The sequence below is a fragment of the Rousettus aegyptiacus genome, unplaced genomic scaffold (assembly GCF_014176215.1).
Source record: "Rousettus aegyptiacus isolate mRouAeg1 unplaced genomic scaffold, mRouAeg1.p scaffold_m13_p_9, whole genome shotgun sequence".
NCBI lineage: Eukaryota > Metazoa > Chordata > Mammalia > Chiroptera > Pteropodidae > Rousettus > Rousettus aegyptiacus.
In genome coordinates, this window is record NW_023416312.1 from 63458104 (window position 1) to 63480463 (window position 22360).

Here is a 22360-nt window from a genome sequence, read left to right on the forward strand (position 1 = left end):
CAGTCGTTAGGAAGCTCTGGCTTACAAAGACCAGCTAAGTTTAAGCTGCCATTTCCTGCCGAACCAGTAGGGGGAACTGCTCGCAGCATTGCTGCTCTTTCCTGTGATATATCGAATAGGTTTGGTATTCGCCTTCCGAATTTGTAGAAACAAAGTACCACTCGCTTACAAAGATTCGAAAGCGCTACTTGCTCTCGGGGCACGAGCAAGTCTTCTTTAATACAAAAACACTGTAAATAAAGGCGGTCACCCTGAGCCCCTTTCCGAGCATAGGGTGGAGGTAAGGGGGACCGGGAGGATCTGGTCTGGGTTCCTCCAGCGCCGGGCATCAGTCGGCCAAGACCTTTTTACCAGGGTGGGTCCGTCTGAAATGGGACGAAGCCACGGCGTCTGTCCAGGTCCCTGGGTCGGCGCCGCAGCCTAGATGCCTGGGCTGGAAGGGCATTCCCACAGAAACCGGTGGCGGTGGCGGCAGCCCTTCCTGAACTTCGCCCCGCAGGCCAGTCTCGCCTGTCCCCCCTCCGACCTCTTCCTTTGTCTTCCCACTCTCACGAAACAGCATCCCGAGAACGTGACAGACCCCGACACAAAGGGATAAAAGCCATTTTAAAAGTTAAAAGGTAAAACAGAGCTCCCTTCGCCGCTTGCTCTCAGACAAGCTCTTACCTCTTCATGCTTCCGCAGGCCCCTCTCTCCAACTTGGGTAAATAGGCCGTGGACTTCAAGCCCCACAACTCTGCGCGGCAGGCTCAGGGGATTGTGGTGGAGTGCGGGATTCTGGGAATTGTAGTAGCGCAGCTCTAAAGAGACGGAAAGAGAAAATACGTATTGAGTATCCGGTATGTTGCCAATTTTTCAAATATTTCTCCTGAACTTCTTGTAGAGGTTAAAGGAAACACCCAAAATATCCAGCTCATAAACCTAGAGGTCACCTTTGACTTCTTGACTCTCTCCTCCAGTACTACCACATCCTGGCGCCTCTAATTTCCCTCAAACGTGTTCCCATCAGTCCTGTTTCTTCTTTCAAGGACTTACTTACTGTCCTATCTGCTGTTTCCAGCCTCTGGTCCGTCTTCCGCAGTGTAGCCAGAATGATCAGACACGAGTTTGACATCACTCGCACTAACGGTTCTCCTCTATCTGTAACAGAGGCTTGCATTTACTTCTGGAGAATCAGAAATCCTTATGTATTCAGGCCTGTGAACGTTTTATTGATAATTATGCTGAATCGAGAGAGGTACAACATAGCGATTAACAGCATGGACTCTTAATTTCCAGAAATGGAAATACAAATGTCCCTAAGTATATGAAAACGAAGAGGTTTAATCTCACAAGAGATGTAGAAATTTCAAAGTACACTGACTGTAAAACACCTAACCTGTACTCAAAACTGTCCAGGTCATCAAAAACATGGAAAGTCTAAGAATCTGTCATAGACAAAGGAACCAAATAAGACATAGTGATAACGAACTGTAATGTGGTATCCTGGAACAGAAAAAGGGCCCTAGGTAAAAACTAAGGAAATATGAATAAACTACGCACTTAGGTTAATAAGGTTGATTAGCTGTGACAAATATGCCAGTTATATTATGATATTAACACTTAGGGAAACTGAGGGGAGGTATAAGGAATTCTACTATGTAAATTTTCAGCGAATCTAAAAAATATTCTAAAAATTAGCTTATTTTTAAAAGCACACTAAAATAACATTTTCACCTACCAGATTGGTAGAGTCCACAAGTTTGAGAACACACTTCTTTTGTTGAGATTGGGAGAAAATAGGCACTCTCATAAATTGGTACCTCTGTGGAAGGCAACCTGAGGATACAGCTGAAATCATAAATTCACATTCCCTTCAGCACAGCAATTCAACATGTATGAATGGTATCCTCAATACTATGCACCCTCGAGTATGTATGTATTATGTATGTGCATGTGTATATTCACTACAATGTTGTTTATAACAATGAAATACTGCAAACCACTTAAATATCCATGAATGTGATATTCATTCACTAGAAAACTATGCAGCAGTCCCAAAGATGACAAAGTTCTTTAGGGACTGCTACTGGAAAATCTCTAAAATATATTTAGTGCGATAGCAACATACAGAACAATGTATATAGTATGCTTCCATTTGAGTATAAAAGGGGAAAATTATATGTATGTTTGCTTCTATATGCATAAAATACCTCTGGAAAATCATACAGACAAGCGGTAAGTGAATGCCTCCAGGGAGAGGAACTGGATGGTGAGGGACGAGGGTGGGAAAAACTATCACTGTGTATCTTTGTACCCTTCAAATTTTGAACTACATGATTATATTTAGCCATTTAAAAAAAATTAAAAGAAACCCTTTTTAGATTATAAAAAAAAAAAGCCAAAGAAGAAAAATATCATGGGTTTGGGGGTCACGATGTTTGGATTTCTCAGTTCCCACAGTTATCAACAATATAGCATAGTGGTTAATCTGGACTTGAACTTTTGCATCGGCAAGTTACAAGACTATGTGAGTTTCAGTAAGTTTCTTTAACTGGTCTAGGCCACTTTCCTTATTTGTAAAATGGGGATAATATCTCGGAATAGGGTGACTGTAAAGTATTATACAAAAGTATGGTTTTAAAATCACTTAATAGGGTGGTCATCTATGAGCAAATATTCCAAGGTTACCTAGTAGGTTCAGACTTATTCATACTGGTTGTATTGCCATGATCAAGTTAGAGGATAAAATCAAAGAGCAGCTACTGGAAGACATTCTACGTCCTATGCTGAGAACTTCTAACAGATTGAAAATCTCATGGGAAGTATTAGTGTGAGCCACATCACAGCCCACGCAAGGCAAATCCTATATAGTGGTGGGGCTGAATTCTGCTGCTCAACCAAAATGTCCAATTGACACATTGATCATAAGAAAATGGAAAACTACACCAAGGTTGCTGGTGTCTGTCCTCTGGGAAGGTGGCAAAAACTACACTGAGCATCATACCAGACTTGTGTACTACTTGTAATAAAATATACAGCCTATTGGTACTAAAGTGGTGCATACTACATTACAAATCCACTAGGTGAGATGAGTGGAGAATGAAAGGCTGAAAAGACATACTTACATAGGCTTAAACTGCAACTGGAAAGCAAGGTCATAAGGAAATACTCTATGTACCTGTGTATGACTGTAGTCAGCCCTAGTGGTAGATACACAGGGACAAACATTTGGAACATTAGAAAACCAGGCTATTTCTAGCTCTGCCAAAATTATTAACTATGAAATAATAGCTATTCTGTTTCCCATGGCATCCTTTCCCCTGCTTTAAAAGGATATCAGACAGTATATAAAAAGCTTTGAGATTTCTACACAGAGATGTTACCATGAGGTAATCTCACAATTTCACCCCTAGAAGATTTTATGACAAACTGAAAAAATATGCCTCATTTGTCTTTCTGAAAATTTTACAAGGTTAGTTTAATTAAGCCAGAAGCTCTTCTTTAACACAGACATATTTTCAGAGTTTGTCTTTTTTAGGCACTTAGTTCACAGCACAATTCTGATTAATATGTTACGAAGTGATTATAATTTCCAGATATGGAAGATGTTAAAACCAAAAATTTTCTCTTGAATAGGGATAGCATCATTTGTCTAATAATGTCTAAACAATTGTGCATGTCTTTTATATTCTCCCAAATGAGATAGTATAAATGCTGTTATAGAGAATAAATATTGCATCTTTTTCAAAGGACAAAAAAAAAAGTAGATAAGCACTGCAAAAGTGCCACATGACAAGTTTCAGAATTCTCCTTCAGCTAATATCTTAGCTGGACTTCAACCATTGTTATGGGGGGAGGGGAGGCTCAAGATTCCAGTACCTAATATAAATGTTGCCTTAAAATTACTGGCAAAAATAGGTTACTTCTCATCTTTTAATTAATATTTATTCAACAATGTCATGCTGAACCAGAGTCAGAAGGAACCTTAGAGATGATTTAGTCCAAGGCTCCTGATTCCAGACAGTACACTGAGATATACCAGTACATTTTGAGTGTTGCTATATTGATCTGGAAGCCCCTTGCCATCCACTCACCTCTTCTATGTTCTGGAAAAAAATACTAGAACACTCCCAGTACAAAGTCAATGAGTACTTTATAGTGAAGGAACTTTACAGTAAACACTTACTGGTAGTGAAAGGACATAAAGGAATCATAATACTTCAGAGAAATGAAAACTCATTTCTTTCAGTTGGGAAAACCTTAATATGATCCAACCCTTTCATGAACAGACCAAAGACAATGCCCAAATGAAATCATCTGGTTAATTAAACAGGGACAGGACGAAATCCAGTGTTTCCTCCAATATATTTACTGAATGTGGAACTTAATTTATGCATAGACTACAGAAGTTGGAGCTCTAAAAATTATAAAGAAAATGTCTTCTAGGGTATAATAACAATACTGGAATCAAAAATAAAGATCACTCAAGATTATACTCCAAAGCTGTTTACCTACAGAAATCATCCATAAAATTAAATAGTATTTGGATTATTTTCATATTCTATAATTTTGAGTGGTAACAAAAACTTACTGGATAAGAAGCTGCTACTTGGAGAAGTTTGGGTAGGAAAAAAGAGGCCTGTAAGTTCTGATATTTAGTTCGCTCATAAGGTTATGAAAATGACTAATACTCATTTCAAAAATGTATTTTCTTCCCTTAATATGTAACCCTTGGGGTGGTCATATGCAGCCAGTACCAGAGAAATTCAGCGCAGTAACTCTGGGCAACTAAGCACTAATGACTAAGAAACATTCAAGTAGTTTATTTTGGTGTTATACTTTTATTTTTTAGAACATCACCTTTATTTATGACTTAAATGAAACATGAAATAAGAGATCAAGGTAAGAATATGGCTTTTTTCTTGAAAAACAAACTATAAACCATAAGCTGAAATCAAGTAAAACACCAGGACAACTGTACATCCAAAAACCAAACAAACAAATTGCTTGAAGCTTGCCCTTTTAAAAATAACTCAATCCAAGTCTCAAACCTAACCCAACTTTTCCTTCTGTATCTGAATTTCTATAGCACACTTTCAGTAATTCATACATAGTTCTTTGTATTGTTGACATTGTTTTTATACAGACATGCATTAATTATATCTCAAACTAGATAGCGAGTTCCTTTGAAGAGAGAGATTTTACAGTATCTAGCACTATTATGTAACATGCAACCAGCAAAGCCTAGTTGGCATTTATATTTTGGCGAGCATGTCTCTATTGTGTTGCTGGAGTGAGAAGGATGATGACGTATGCTGGTGGTAGGCTATGGAATCCAGGAGAGTAAGATACAGATTACAAATACAGAGTCGACATCTAATAGGCTGCTGCCTAGACAAAAGGGCTAATTATAGTTTTGATTTGCTAACACTGAGTCAAACTACAGCATAATTCCCAACAGCACAATACTTAAATGAAATAAAAACCCTAAATACACACACACTTAGTTGCAACCAAAGAGTAAACAATTGTAACTACTATATTTAACATCGTCAAAATTTGCAGGTAACATATACCCCCAAAACAACATGCTGAAGATATAGTCATTCAATCAAAAGCAATGCTCATATTGTGTTCCTGCTCCTTGCAATGAAGATCCTTGAAAACCTGTGTTACCTCTTCTATCTTCCTTTGCAGCATGCCTATAGGGGGAGAAAGTCATGTGTCATTAATCTGAGGTCAAACAATCCCAAGAACATAATAACTTACATTCTACCTTCAAAATATGATTTAGAAAACTTTACATATTGATTTTTACAGTTTTAAGTATTATAAAATACATAAGAAATAAAATATTTATCTATCTGTTAGGAAACTATGAAAACAGTGGACACGACTGTTCTTGATATGGTCTCCCTAGCTTTCAGACAAATAGTGGTCTACTTGACATTTATATTTTGTTGAAGAGAGGTTTCAATTGCTTTTTACACATTACAGCCTAAAAGCACCATGGAGGGTGGCCATTAAATTGAGGGTACAGATTTTGGTGGATCTTTGCTGGTCTATCAGCGAATTAGTACGATGAGTATATACACATTTCTGCTCCTTTCTAATGACTTATTTAACTTGGTGGTCCTTAAATTTGCTCAAAGGCAGAACAACACAAAATACTATTAATTTTACCATATATAAGAGTAACTTTCTGTAGTAAAAATAAGTTGTTGAGGTAAGCATGATAATCTGAGTGTTTTTAATCAACATGCACAAATAAACTCGATCGTTTGTTCTAGTGTTCATTAATGCTCACTACTTGATAAGCAATAAGTTGTGCCAAAGACTTATGAAAAACTATGAGGGAAAAACTAAAAATTTAAAATAATATACTTTAATTTTCTTCAGCCAAGTGGATAAGCCCCAATGTTTTTCAGTTTCTAAAGTATAATACCTCATCCTATCTTATGACATATAGGCACTGCAAAATCACACCTTACGAACAAATGATTTAAATAACTTGTCTCCTTAAAAGCTAGAAAAATAGTATGCATTGAACCTGGCAAAACACATCTCATTTTTGTTGTAATAACTAACTGCAGGGTGCAGTCCCCCGGCCCCCAAATAACATTTTTCAATGTGACAGAAGCACAAATGAGCACTACAAATCAATAAAAGTACAATCTGCTTAATTTGTTGATTGACACATACTAAATGCAAAGCAGTGCATTTATAAAAAAAATTAAGCATCAATAAAATGTTAAGAAACACAAGTCAGCATTATTAAGAGAGCCTTACTATAAACATTTTGTCATGTCTTCAAATTGAATTCCCAGGACTATTTCTGTATTAATATTAAAGTTTTTAGGAGTTTCATTCTTTAAGGGCAAAATTGAACGTAGGCAATTAACAGCCCAGAGTTCCAGTCCCATGATACGCATCAGTGATTGGTTTCTGCAGGCCTATTAAATTATATATCGTATTAGAAGTAAAATGCTACTAAACAGTCAACATTTTGGGGGAAATGTCATATACATTTTGACGCTATTGAAAATAATGGTATTGAACAATATGAAAATTAAATTAAGAAAACAAGTCTATTCACAATAGTATCAAAAATAATTTAAACACTTAGGAATAAACTACCTAATTAAGTATAAGACCCGTACACTGAAAAGTACAAAACTTTCCTAACAGAAACTAAAGATCTAAATACATGGCGAGATATGCCATGTTCATGGATTGAAAGACTCAATAATGTTGAGGTGGCAATTCTCCACAAATTGATCTACAAATTCAATGTAATCTCTATGAAAATTTCAGCAGGCTATTTTTGTAGAAATAAACAAACTTTACATTTTACGTGGAAAGGAAAAGGACCCAGAACAACCAAAACAATCTTGAAAAAGAAGAATAAGTTGTCATAATTACACCACAATATTTTAAAACGTACTACAAAGCTACAGTAATCAAGATACTGTGGTACTGGTGTGGGATGGACAAAAAGATAAACAGGACAGAAAGAAAGTCCAGAAACAAAAACCTTATATTTATGGTCAACTGATTTTTGACAAGGTGCCAGGCAATTCAGTGGAGGAAAGCACAGTCTTTTTCAACAAATGGTGTGGGGAAAACTAGCTATCTACTTGTAAATGAAGTTGAACCCCTACTTCTAACTATGTATAAAAATCAACTCAAGGTTGATTATTGACCTGAACCTATGAGCTAAAACTATATTTGGAAAATAAGACACAAATGTCAACCAACTGATAAATGGATGAGCAAAATGTGGTCCAGTCTATACACTGAAATGCTACACGGCAATAAAAAGGAATAAAATACTGAAATAAACAACATAGATGAAACTTGAAAACATGAAGCCAGACACAAAATGCCACACATTAGATGATTCCATTTATATAAACTCTCTATAAAGACAGGAAGTAGCTGCCTGGTGATTGAAGTAGAAATGGCAATTACCCACAAATAGGCAAGAAAGAACTTTCTGGGGTAATGAAATGTCCTAAAAATGGATTGTGTGATGTTTGGACAGCTCTATAGCTTTAGTTAAACAGCGATTGGTTAAGATGTTGACTTAACCAATTAACACCTTGTAAATTTTTTAAAGAGTTCTTAAAAATGACTGCCACCGCACAACAACAACAACAACAACAAAAGATTCTGGTAAATTTGCTTCCAGCCAGCACCATTCAGTTTAAGGGATAGCTATTTTATTTACCTTAGCCTACTTGTAAATATTTTGGGTACAGATTAAAAGACTTTCATAGGAAGTTACAAATATAAGCAATTTCATCATTAAAGTCAAATATGGCTTCCTACTATAATTATTTTTAAGCTATACATATAAATATCTTGGAAAAGAATGGTCAAAAGATACAAATAGGCAACTTTGAAAATGAAATATAAACGGTTTACAAGCATTTTTAAAATACCCAACCTTATAAGTAACCAGAGGACTGCAACAAAACAAGGGAAATAGTATTTTTACCTATAAACTTTAGCAAGGAATGATAATGATGGTGGTGATGATGATGATAGAAGTAGTAGTAGCAGAAGGAGAACAGAAAAATGGGTAGCCTAATGAATCGATGGTGACAATACAAATTGGTACAACTTACTTGGAATAATACATCAAAAACTTTAAACAGACATTACCCCTAATTCAGCATTTTAACTTCTAAAAATTTTACTTATGTCCAATAACTATGGATGTACCCTAAAGTTTAGCCACATTTAGGCTCACTGTGTAGCACAATTTAAAATAGCAAAGAATTGGAAACCAGTACCTGACTATTAACCAATACCTAACAACGAAGTACTAGTTAAATAAACTATGATATAACCATATAATGGAAAAATTTTAGAAGCTATTAAAATGTAGAATATTTAATAGCATGGAACAATATTCATGTATAACTTTCTATTAACTATGTATCTCTTTTTCCATAAAAAGCTGAGTATAATGTGCTATCATCTATCTACCTCTTGGGGATTTTTAAAAAAGTTTATTGGCCCCCAATTTCATGTCAGACATTGTTAAATTCTGAAGATACAGAAATAGCTAAGACAATCTCTATCTTCAAGGAGCTCAAATTCTAGAGAGACAGACATGTAAATATGTAACTGCAATATTGTACAATAAATGCTGACAGGCCCTAGGTGACAAGCCATGAACTTCAAATCCGTGAACTCTGCGCAGTAGACACTAAAGGGATTGTGGGGAAGTGTGCAGCTCTGGGAATTGTCGTAGCACAGAGGTAAAGAATTTATTAAGTAACCAGCATGTTGTAAATGTAAATTATTCAAGTATTTCTCTTGAATTTCTTGTAGAGGTTAAAAGCAGCACCCAAGATACCAGCTTATAAACCTAAGAGTCAACTTTGACTTCTTGACTCTCCCATGCAATATCACCAAAGCCCAAAGTTAATGAAATTGATACTAAGATTTGTATTTTCAGACTCTCATCTAAGAGTGTGTTAAAAAAAAAAACTTTCAAAAATTAAGTTTATTGGTGTAACATTGGTTAATACAATGATATAATTTTCAGTTGTACATTATAATTTGACATCTATATATTCTATTGTGTGTTTACCACCCAAAGCCCAGTTTCCTTCAGCTACCACATATTTGATCCTCTTTACCCACTTCACCCTCCCCCTAAATGCTATATTTGACCCCCTTTACCCGTCTACCTCTCCCCTCCTTCCCAACCCCTTACCCTATGGTAACCACTAATCTTTTGCTGTTTGTTTGTTCTGTTCCCTTGTTGCTTTTAGGTTTATATCCCACATATAATGATATTATGTGATTTTCAACTTTTTTCTCTCTGGCTTATTTCGCTTAACATGATTATCTCAAGGTCCATCCACATTGTCGCAAATGTCAGAATTTCATCTCTTCTTATGGCTAATATTCCATTGTATATATGTATCACAGCTTCTTTAGCCAATTATCTATCATAGGACACTTTGGTTGCTTCCATGTCCTGGCCACTGTGAATAATGATGCTATGAACATCGGTATGCAAATATCTTTTCAGATATGGGTTTTTGAATCTTTGGGGCAAATACCCAGTAGAAGGATTGCTGGATCATATGTTAGATCAATTCTTAAGTTCTTTGAAGAACCTCCATACCGCTTTCCATAGCACTGTACCAATTTGCAGTCCCACCAGCCATGTATGAGGGTTCCTTTTACTCCAGCATTTGTTACTTGTCCTGCTGATTATAGCTATTCTAACAGGCATGAGGTGGCATCTCATTGTGATTTTCATTTGCATTTCCCCAATAGCTAGCGATATTGAGTATAATATCAAACATTTGTTGGCCATTTATATGTCCTCTAGGGAGAAATGTCTGTTCAGGTCCTCTGCCCATTTTTTGGATTGGATCAGTTGTTTTTGTTGTTGTTGTTGTTGAGTTGTATTAGCTCTTTGTATATTTTGGATATTAGGCCCTTATCGGAAATGTTGCTTGAAACTATATTTTCCCATTTGGATGGCTGTCCATTTTCCTTGTTGACTGTTTCTTTTGCTGAGCAGACGCTTTTTAGTTTGATGCAGTACCATTTATTTATTTTAGCTTTTACTTCTCTTGCTTTTGAGGTCAAATTCATAAAACCATCTTAAAGTCCATGGTCTTTGAGTTTAGTTCCTATGTTTTCTTCTATGCATTTTATTGTTCCAGGTTTTTTATTCAGGTCCTTAATCCATTTTGAGTTACTTTTGGTGTGTGGCGATAGACAACAGTCTAGTTTCATTCTTTTGCAGGTGGCTTTCCAGTTTTCCCAGCACCATTTATTGAAGAGGCTTTCCTTTCTCCACTGTATGTTCTTGACATTTTTGTCAAAAATTATTTGCCCATATAAATATGGGTTTACTTTTGGACTCTCATTTCTGTTCTACTTGTCCGTGTGTCTGTGTTGCTGCCAATACTGCACTGTTTTTATTACTGTCGCTTTTTAATATAATTTGAAGTCAGGCAGAGTGATGCCTCTAGCCTCATTCTTTCTCAGGATGGCTTTGGCAGTTTGGGGTCTTTTGTGCTTTCATACAAATATTATGATTTTTTATTGTTCTATTTCTTTAAAAAATGCCAATGGGATTTTGATGGGGATTGCATTAAATCTGTATAATGCTTTAGGTAATGTAGTCATTTTAACTATGTTTATTCTTCCAAACCAAGAACACGGAACATCTTTCCATTTCTTTGTATCTTCTTCGATTTCTTTTTATATGGTCTTATAGTTTTCAGTAAATGATACTTCACATGTTTCATTAGATTTATTCTTAGGTATTTTATTCTTTTTGTTGCAATTGCAAAATGAATTATTTTTTCCACTTCTTTTTCTGACACTTAATTATTAGAGTATAGGAACGCTATGGGTTTTTGAACATCGATTTTATATCCAGAGACTTTACTGTATTTGCTTATTATTTCTAGTAGTATTCTTGTAGAGTCTTCAGGGTTTTCTATATAGAGAATCATGTCTTTTGCAAATATTGACAGTTTGACCCTTTTGTTTCCTATTGGGATGCCTTTTATATTTTTCACTTGCATGATTGCACTAGCTAGGACCTCCAGTGTTATATTGAATAACAGTGGCAATAGTGGACAGCCTTGCCTTGTTCCTAATCTTATAGGGAAAGTTTTTAGTTTTTCACCATTAAGTATAATGTTGGCTGAAGGTTGTTGTATATGGCCTTTATTATGTTAAGTTACTTTCCTTCTATACCGATTTTGTTAAATGTTTTGATCATAAATGGATGCTGTATCTTGTCGAAGGCTTCTTTTACATCTATTGATAAGATCATATGATTCTTATTTTTTTAAATTTGTTTATGTGGTGTATCACAATCAATTTGCATATGCTGAACCATCCCTGTGCCCCCTGGATGAAGCCCACTTGATCATGGTGTATAATATTTTTAATATGTTGCTGTATGTGGTTCACTAGTATCTTATTTAGGATTTTCGCATCTGTGTTCATGAGCGATATTGGTCTGTTCTTTTGTGTTATCTTTAGCAGGTTTTGGTATCTGAGCAATATTGGCCCCATAAAATGAGCTGGGAAGTATTGCCTCCTCTTCAATTTTTTGGAAGAGTTTCAGTAGAATAGGTATTAAATCTTTGAATGTTTGGTATAAGAGTGCTTTTTCTATTACAGTGTACCAGTTTGTCAAATGCTATGAAAATTTTAAATAAAAGTATCTGCTGAGCCAATAATTAGTACCACAGCATAACGCTGTTATCCCTCAAACACTGAAGTGGTCAAAATAAGCCTATCTGAATCCCATCTGGGGAGATTTCATTGGCGAAATACTATCAGACCATTTTACCTATGAGGTGTCTATAGAGCAGTGGGACCCAAAACAGTATTATAGCAAGGGTTCAGTATAGTTATAGTTTTTAGTCACTAACAGGAAGAACATTGCTTTGGAGAAAAATCTGCATATCTCACAAACAACATCAATTCTGCTATTTGGGGGTGATTTAAGTCATGTTACATATAATTCATCTGGAGAGGCTCTCTGGCTTGAGGAAATTCACTTGGGCACAAAATGTACGTAAGAAGGATTAGTAAGAAATCTAACGTTGTATTGAGTGTATTTCAAATCTGTATTTACGTATAGAAAAAGAAGTTTAGGAAGTGGAGCTTCGCAAATGTTAAGTAACATGCACTCTTTCCTAACAGGAGCTTAAGACTCGATCATTTTAAATCTTAGTACCCTAAATCTACAATAAATTCTTTAGAACCAAGCAATAGTGTGACCATGAATCTATTTTTTTTCTGTTAAGGATAGCAGAGATAAGCAGGTAGCTCATTAAACAATGGAAGGATATAAAATACCTTTCGATTAACCCCAATGGGGAGAAGAAAGTGAGCACTTATCTTTGTTGAACTTAACAGACCCTAAAGTGAGTTTTTGTGTGTTACCACTTCTCTGGCAGATCAAGAGCATTCACCTGTCAAGTGTCTGAAGTAGAACATTATATTCCAGAATACAAGAGATAACCTCACTGATCAACCAATGTCACCAAGATTTCCCAAAGAATTTTTAAAAAGAGGAAGTAAAAGAAATCATCTCAGTGAATTTGATTCTATTCTGGAAGATGAAAGAGGGAGAAAAAACTTTAATTGGAATTCGAAGGTATCTTTTGGATCTCAGCATTTATATTCTTCAGCTATGAGAGAGATGAAAGCCATTAATAAAAATATTTTTAAAGCATTTCTTATCAGTATCGAGGTTTTAAAAATAAAGCTTGGTGATTATGGTTAATAATACTGTAATGCATACTTGAAAATTGCTAAGAGAGTAGATCTTAAAATTTCTCATCATAAGAAGAAAATAATTTTTTATAACTATAAGGTGATGGATGTTAACTGGACTGATGATCGTGATCATTTTGCAATGTATACAAATACTGAATCATTATGTTGAATACCTGAAACTTGTTATATGTGAAATATTCCTCAATTAAAAAAAAAGATTAAAAAAACCCAACCCTCAAAAATCCAATTTAAAATAATTCCTTCAAACAATGTTAACATTGGATAAAAACGAAGTATGACTATGACATATCACAAAAAGCTGCTTCTCTAAAATGATCCCGAAGTCATTTATTTTATCCAAGAGTTAGTTATATCACACTGGATGACTGTTTTATGTTGAAAAATAATAATAATAAGGTGTTCAGAGACCAGTACTAATGGGACTGTATTTTGGAAATATTACAAAATTCCTTATGGCCTTTTAGTTACTCTAAGGATTCTTTTCTTCCCTAAATAGCAGTCAAAATGTTGTGAGCAGCTATTAAATAATTATGGGGTTCTAACCCATTAGAGACTGCAGTGATTATGAATGAAATAATATTTTAGCTATGAAGCTTTGGGACACTTCATGAAAGAAGCAAAATGCCATGAAAATACTCAAGGAACTTTCAAATAATGGCAAGTATAAGAATTTCCACTGCCCATTCCTTTGTTGTAGTGTTTGATAAATACTAATGGACATGGCAATGGTTTGGTATATGAAGAAAAAAAAAAAGCCTATCCTCCACTCTTACCTGCCCCCTCTAAGAGAAGTAGCTCCATATATTTAAAACGAATAAAAATTTGGCTGAGATTGATTGCCCCTCTGTCATAAGTGGTCCCAGAAGAGCTAGAGTTGCTGCAGTTTCAGTGACTGCCAATTCGGAAGACAGACATGTGACTGCAGCACTGTCATTAGGCCAACCTCAAAATAATGCTGTAGATTTTTACAAAGAGAAAGACAAGGGAAGGAATAGGTATTTGACTATAGTTACTATGAACTCTCAATTATCTATATTATTCAGGAGGAAAAGAGGCATAGATAATGTTAAACAATGGATAAACATCAAATATGTAAACTGGTCGATACCAGCACATGTCCAGGCACTCCCTAATTTAATATACATGTACTTGTCTCTGTCCCCTTTCTAGTTCAGTCCCGTCACAGTTGGTTCTTTGTAGGTTAGAAGAAGAAAGGGCCCTGGTTCTCTATAACTTACTCACGGATATTGACAAGTTGATTGGACAGTGTAATATTCTAATTTAAAGTATAATATATGATTATCAAGTCACTTTTAAAGATAAGTTGATTTCATGAGTTAAATACATGATCCTATTACCATAACAGTTGCTGTGTTTTGTTATAGAAAAAAAATTGTACTGATGTGAAAGATTAAATCATAAAAACATTTCCCAGAAACCTTTTAAAATAGATTTCAACTTTAAAATAATTTTTAAAACTATACAAGTCTGAGATATCTCTTTAGCCAAAAAAAAAAAGATTATTTCTATTGTTAAAGTAACACATATATTCTTTTTTTATAATTATTATTTGGATGTGAATAAAGGAACTCATTGAGAAGTTTAATCTTAAAATTTCTCAGTCCACAGATCATTTTAGCAGACCCAATTCCATTAACTATTAAAAAGCAAAATAAACTACCATCAACAACAAAATACCTCTCTTTGACAGCATAATTAAAGCCTGCCACTCTCCATTACTTGATCATGTCATTTCCTGATATGAAAAGGGAAGGTTCTTTGTGTGGGAACAGCAAAAGGGATCCCACAGTAACAAGAATTACCAGGTCTTTTCCATTCTTCATCATGGCCTCCCTTATCTCAGTTGAGAACCTATATGAGATCTCATTGCCTCTCCAGCTCAACTGAATTTTTATCAGAAAAGTAACTTCCTGTAATCCTTACTCTCCACTCTTACTCTTCTTACCATATTGACTGAGAACTTTACCCAGACACCTAGAACTTACATCCCACCCAAAGTACTACCATTATCATACCCCTGTCATCTACTGTTAGGTACATAATTATGATTTGTTTTTATATCCAGCGATGCCTATATCAGAATTCTTTTAATAGCATACCATTAGAAAGGCTACTCTTCTGGTAATGAAGAAATTTGGATTCTTGTCCTAGCTCTGCCACTAATTAGCTGTGTGTTCTTAGGGAAGACATTTAACTTTTCTGGGACACAATTTTTTCATTTATATAAAATTCTTTGCAGAGCTAATAACTTTAATTTTATTAGTAAGAAAACATTGTCTGAAAGCCTTGCAATTTTATTTATGACGAAGAGGATCCCAGCCAAAAGAAAAAAAATCAATATAATCTTACTTACAGCCCTAATTACAATTTGACACTCCCCCCCCAACTCTACCCAAGAAGCATTGTTTATTGTAGGAAAATATATAACAGACAGGAAGACAACTGAGTCAAACTTTGTATAATTTAATTCCACAGTGTTTTCTAGCTATCAACATTCTCCTACACTCAGCTATTCTTACAATTTCTCTTGGTAAGTGGTTTTCAATGATAATCTACCTGGTATTGTCTTCTCTAGACCCAATTTAATAGTGAGCTTTGAACCAAATGATAGTGCCCACCTGCCCTCTCTCCCCTTTTCCTCCCCTCCACGGTGAACTCTGATAACCAGTTCTGCCACTATCATTTACTGAGCAACAACCATGCACCAGGCACTGCTCAAGGAAAGTTCATCATTGCTTGTTTTAATCTTTACCAAAACCCTAAAAGGTAAATATTACTTCTTATTTTTAAAATGCATATACAGACAACGAGATTAAAAAACAGTTATGGTCACACAACTATTGAGTGGTAATACCTTGACTTGAATCCATATCTATCTGACTTAGAAACCTCTCCTCATTAGGTAATTAGTACTAAAGAAAGAATTTAACCTCATTCTGATTATTCAAAAGCAGTTTAGAAAGGAACAGGTCATTTCTTCCTCTAAAACAGGAGATAAGGAAGTAAAGGTGGATGATAATATAGGTATGACTAGAAGATAAAGAAATGAAGAAGTTTATGGTTGATCTCTATTAATGCAGAGAATGAGTAATCTAGAATGCCAAATGAGAAAATCTGTATTATTTTCATACCACATCTTTAAAAATAGTAACTCTGAATGGCTAACTAGTCCCCATTTATCTCAATGATTGACATCTCATTAAATTTCATATTTAGGCAAAGTCTATAAAAATGATTTCTCCAACTTTTATTTTAAATGTATAGAAAATTTGAGAGAATAGTAAAAATCACAACCTTGTACACCTTTTACCTAGATTAACCCATTGTTACCATTTTGCCATAAATTGCTCACTCTCTTTTTCTTTACAAATGGTTTTGGCTGAACCACTTGAAAGAAAACTACAAACATGACATTTCTCTAAATAATGTAGCATGTGACTTCTAGGAATAAAAATATTTTCACACATAACCACAATAACAAACATAGGAAAATAAAAAAAAATCCTTAATATCATTTAATATATAGTCCATGTTGAGTTTCCCCCAATTGTTCTAAATAATGTCTTCTTGATTTTGATGCAGTTATCTAACCAAAGTTAACATGGTAGACTTGATTATTATGTTCTTTTTAATCTAAGACAATTCCCTTAATTTTTGTTTTAAATTTTTTGTTCCCCATGACTCTGCCATTTGAAAAGTCCAAGTCACTTATCTTTCAGAATGTCTCACACATAAACCGTTTTCTTGTGCTTTGATTCAGTTAAACACTTTAGATTAGAATACTACATTATCTTTCAGAACATCTCATACATAGAATATCTGGTTATTTTATTATGTTTAGATTCATGTTAAACATTTATGATAACATAATACATATGCAATATTATTTTTATCAATAGGTACATAGTGTCAGATTATCTCACTATTGGTGATATTAAATTTCTTCACTTGATTAAAGTAGTACTTGTCAGAGCTTCGTAAAGGTACTTTTTCTCCTTTGTAATTTTTAATTTATCTGTAGAGAGATACATCTGATACCATGTAAATATCTGTTCCCCAGCAATCCTAAGCTCAATGGTTTTAATATTCACTGGCGACCCTTGCCTGAATCAATCATTATGCTGGGGCTGAAAACTTATGTCTTTCTCATTAAATTGTACAATTAAAATGAGTGAAATTTATGGTATGTAAATTATAACTCAATAAAACTTTTAGAAAAATAACTCAGTAACTTGCAGTGTAATTTGGTCCATTTCTTGCTAGCATATTTTTTTTCTGCCAAGAAATGACTGACAGATGCAACATTTTATAAATGAGGTAAGATATTCCAGATTAGGGTAAGTTTAATTATTTTAATGATGATTCTCTAATTCTATCATTCCTTCTTCAATTATTAGTTGACATGCTTCTATAAAGACTTTTCCCTGTACCTCATGTTTCTCTCTCTCTCTCTCTCTCTTTTTGAGTATCACTGTAGACTCACGGGTTCCCCCCAACCCCATTATATTATAATCCATTGCTGTCATTCTTCGTTTTGATGTTCAAGTCATCCTCATTTGGCCAGTCAAAGCCCATTCAAGCATAACCTTGTGTTCTTATATAACCTCCTTAGTCTTTAAAAATTTTTGTTTTCTGGCATAAAAAGTCCCAAATCCACCCTGTGCTTTCCCTGCCTGAGACCTGAGATCAAATATTTCCCCAAGAAGTCTTGGTTCCTTTTAATGGGAATGGTATTTATAAACCAAAATCTAGGTGCTGAATGTGTGCATTGGTACTGGGGTATGTCACTGCTTCTTGGCCCTTTCCATGAACATAACAAGGAAATAGGAATTCATACAATTCAAATTCATAATACAAATATAAAGGAAGGAAAGGAAGAATATCTTATATCTCTTTTATCTTTCAATGACAATCTTGGTTTCCATTATCACTAATATACTTATGCATTTGCTTTATCCTGCAATATATATAAAATGGTAATGATGTTATAATACATGTATATAGTATAATTCTGAAACTAACAGTAAACTTATTAAGAAAGTTTAAGGTTTCTTTGCAGTTCTTTCTATCATTAAGTTTACATCCTAGTAAGGATGAAACATCAGGAACACTGTGTTCAAAAGTTATCTGGACTGCATGATATCATACATTAGTTACACAAGTTTGTTTGGTTTTAGTTGATATCCAATTTTAGCATGTGTCTTTCTTCCCATTATTTTTGGCTTAATTCTAATGTTTGAGTATTTAAACTTTTATATAGCTCAAATGTCAAAACTGTATTAAAAGGTATACTCAGAGAAGTCCTGCTTCTATCCCATTCTTATACATCCCTATTTTCATTAGTTTCTAACTTATCCTTCTGTGTTTCATTTTATAAAAATAAGAAACTACAGTTCTTTGGAACTAATTTAGACATACTACCATTTAAGCAACACCCCTATAAACTAAGCTCTTATTTGAGTGTATTTATGGTGCATGAAATCTGACTAGTATCACATTTTCTACTTTCAATACAAATAGGTTGGTATACAAATAAACTCCTACCTGAATTCTGGATAATCCATTGTGGAGAGTCCAAATGAGCACTCAGAATTGTGGAGATCTGCTGGAACTAAAAACAAACAAGATTTTTAGATTATGATTATTCTCATATGGTAAACAAAAAATAAATGAAAAACTTGAAATTAGACGGTGACTTTTCATTTCTTCTGGTAAGAAATGGACTGAGAATATATTAAATATTAACATCTTTTTTTTGTTATTTCATATTTGTACTGTTCATCACATCTAATTATTTTGCAACTGTCAAGAATCTCATTCTTATAATTCAATATGAAACTGAACACTACAGTACAAAAACAAGAATATTAAGAGACATTTCACGAGACAAGAAATTCATATAAAAAAGTTTAAATATTACCTTTAGTCAACCAAATCAACATTTCTATAGTATAATTGACATATGACATTATGTTAGTTTCATGTGTACAACAGAATGATTTGATATTTGTATATATTGTGAAATGATCAGCACAATATTGTCTAGTTAACATCTGTCATCATAGTTACAAAACTTATTTTCTTGTGAGGAGGACTTTTAGATCTACAATCTTAGGTATTTTCAAATATTTAATACAGTATTATTAACCACAGTAACCATGTTGTATATTATACCACCATAACTTATTTTATAACTGAAAGTTTATACCTTTTGACCCCCCTTCACCCACTCCTACCCTCCACCTCTGACAACCACCAATCTGTTCTCTGGATCTGTGAGCTTCGTTTGTTTTCATTTTTAAATTCCACATATAAGTGAGATATCATACAGTATTCGTCTTTCTCTGCCTGACTTATTTCATTTAGCATAATGCCCTGAAGGTCCATTCATGTTGTCAAAAATGGCAAGATTTCCAAATCAGCAATTTTTAATAAATAATGTTGTCAAGTGTGTGGTGAAAATAGGCACATTCATATACAGCCAACAGTAATATAAATTGGCCCGACCCTTGAAAATATAAATTTTTATAATACATATCAGAAGTCTTAAAAATATTCATACTTTTTAATCCAGTATATTCTACTTGTGGGAACTCATCTAGAGGAACTATTCAAATATAAATATAACTAGCCATTACAAGACAATTTTATAATGGCCAAAAATTAGAAACAATTTTTCCATCAACAACAAAAAATATTATATTTATGGTGAAACTACCTCTAATGAAACATTATAGACATATTTTCCAAGATTAGTTAAAATTTTGGGGAAACAGCATAAAAATATTAAATGAAGACACAATACAAAACTTTATATAGCTATATTTCCAATGCTGTTTAAAATGAAAGAAGCTTTTACCAGCATTGCAAAAAAACTTTAACGAAATACACCAATATGTTAGCATAGTACTGGTAATATAAGTGACTTAATTTTCTCTACAGATTTCCATATTTTCTAAGCTTAGTACACTAAATAAGTATATTCTAATACTAACATTGTAATAAAAATTCTAAACATTTAAAAAAATTATAACACTTTTGATGAATAGTATAGGAAAGTCCAGGATAACACTGAAAATAGGAGAAAAGGAAAATGTTTCCGCACCTAAAAGAACAGTATGTAATGATGACAACAAATTTAGTAAGAGTCTAATATAACCAAAACTATATAACTTATAGTAGAAGCAGTGAGTTTTTATAAGAAAATGTGATTGAACATCATACACCCTAATATGGACATATTTAATAAAAATTTTAGCTATTAGGTGGTCTCTCCAATCTCACCCTAAAAAAAGGTCAAAATAAAGAGGTAAATCCTGTCACTGTGAATACTTTTAAACATAGTTGCCCTTTTTCTACCCTGATATATGGCTCACAGTAATGAAGCTTTGTTGATTTGCTTACAATAAATTATCTACAAGAATATTATTGTTTGGCAAATGTTTTCTCTGCTTACTGTCTAATAATTTATGCTATCTGAGAAAAGAGATGAACTGTTGCTGATCTCTTGCTTCTTTTGTCCTGCTCTCAAGCAGTAATTATCCTTTAATTCGCTCATCTTAAACATCTCAATCACTCTTGCCGGGAAAAATGAAAACAAAAGACTAAAACCCTTTACTCCTCACTACTAAAATAAAATAAAACGATCCGAGGCTAAGTAGAGAAAAAAAGACAAGGATAGAATTATAGTTTCCTTTTACTTATTCTGTTCAGAATACTTCTCTTCTAGTAATTCAACACAGAGAGAGACTAGACATCGGCTCTGCTTCATGTCTAAATCTGCATATACTTATATGTGTATTAAAATTCTATTACGGCAAAAAACAATTTTGAATTTTGGAATCACAACGGTGATATAATATTTCATTAAAAAGAAAATCTGTATTCTGTCAACTCTTGATCATCTGTGTGAAGATGGTAGCATGGATAATGCCAGACTAATTTATATTTGTCTTTGTTCAACTTTAGATTCACCCAAAGTAGAGAATGGAGTAATTTTTAAAGCTGGAGGGGACTTCAAGATCATTTTTTCTACCCTTGACATCTTGCAAAAGAAGGAGCCAAGATCCAAAGAGATTAAGTGACTTCAATGAAATTCTTGTGCTTTCTCAACTACATTATATTAATAATTATAAAGAGACAACCATGCTGTCACTATAATTTTAAAGCTAGTAATATGTATGTAAAGAACTCTCTATATATAATTGGACAAAGAGCTTACTAAAGAATAATTACCAGTTTTTTATATGTCATTCATCCTCACCTACCCAAATCCTGGCCCTACTCCTAATTATAATCAACTGATAGAAAGCACGATGGGAGCTCCCACAGTGGGCAATTCCATAAATATAATAATTACTGCTATGGGGTGGGAGTGGGGAAAAGGAGGATTCCATTTAAATGGTAAGACAACAAGGAAAGTTAGAGTAAATAAACTCTTTAATTAGAGCATAGATAAAGGTAAAACAAAAAAGAATCCTTTTTTTAACTGCCAAATTCGTTCAAAATTTCTCAGGTCTGTAATTGGAGCCTCAGCTGTATATTCCCACACCATAATATGTTTACATTATGAGTTAAGTAGGGGCAGGTGGAAGCCTAATAACTCTATGTAACCAAGTTTCTATGGAAAAATATATTTTAAGTTTCAAATAGTTGACTTATCAAACTTTAAGATATAACGTAATCATAAATTAAGGATTGTCTGGATATACATAACAGACTCAAATATATATACTCACATTTATATGAATATGTAGATAAATCTGTAAAAGGACGAGTGAACCAGCTAATGAGTAAGTGAATAGAAAAATAAGTATAGGTACCGATTTAGTTACGTGAAGAACAGGAGAAAACACTGAAAATTTAGGGAGGGAAATCATTTTTTTTACCATCCTGGAAATAACCACAAAAAAAGCTCATAACATGTTCTGCCGCTAAATATTTCCTGTGCCGCTAACTACCCCTGAGAGCTTCATATCTCTGGGGGCACATAAGGAGTACTATAGAGGACAGGAGAAGGTGACTAGCTAAAAAAAACCACAGAATGCTAATT

The 22360-nt window shown here is 34.0% G+C and overlaps 2 protein-coding genes and 1 long non-coding RNA gene across 3 annotated transcripts in view; 1 reads left to right on the forward strand and 2 right to left on the reverse strand.

Annotated features, from left to right (window-relative positions):
- RBM41 (RNA binding motif protein 41) overlaps window positions 1–708 on the reverse strand; it is a 57772-nt gene extending 57064 nt beyond the window's left edge. The window contains exon 1 of the mRNA XM_016121902.2: window positions 667–708. Coding sequence (XP_015977388.2) covers window positions 667–674 — 8 coding nt within the window. The 5' untranslated portion in view covers window positions 675–708. The remainder of the gene's footprint in view (window positions 1–666) is intronic.
- A 4037-nt stretch (window positions 709–4745) lies between these two features.
- LOC118607786 lies at window positions 4746–21727 on the forward strand. The gene is made up of 3 exons (XR_004952819.1): window positions 4746–4884; window positions 12945–13144; window positions 21277–21727. It is a non-coding gene; the product is annotated as an uncharacterized LOC118607786 (long non-coding RNA).
- NUP62CL (nucleoporin 62 C-terminal like) overlaps window positions 4790–22360 on the reverse strand; it is a 67639-nt gene continuing 50068 nt past the window's right edge. The window contains exons 9-10 of the mRNA XM_016121919.2: window positions 18853–18919; window positions 4790–5684 (exon numbers count right to left, since the gene is read on the reverse strand). Of these exons, the coding sequence (XP_015977405.2) occupies window positions 5590–5684; window positions 18853–18919 (162 nt within the window). The 3' untranslated portion in view covers window positions 4790–5589. The remainder of the gene's footprint in view (window positions 5685–18852; window positions 18920–22360) is intronic.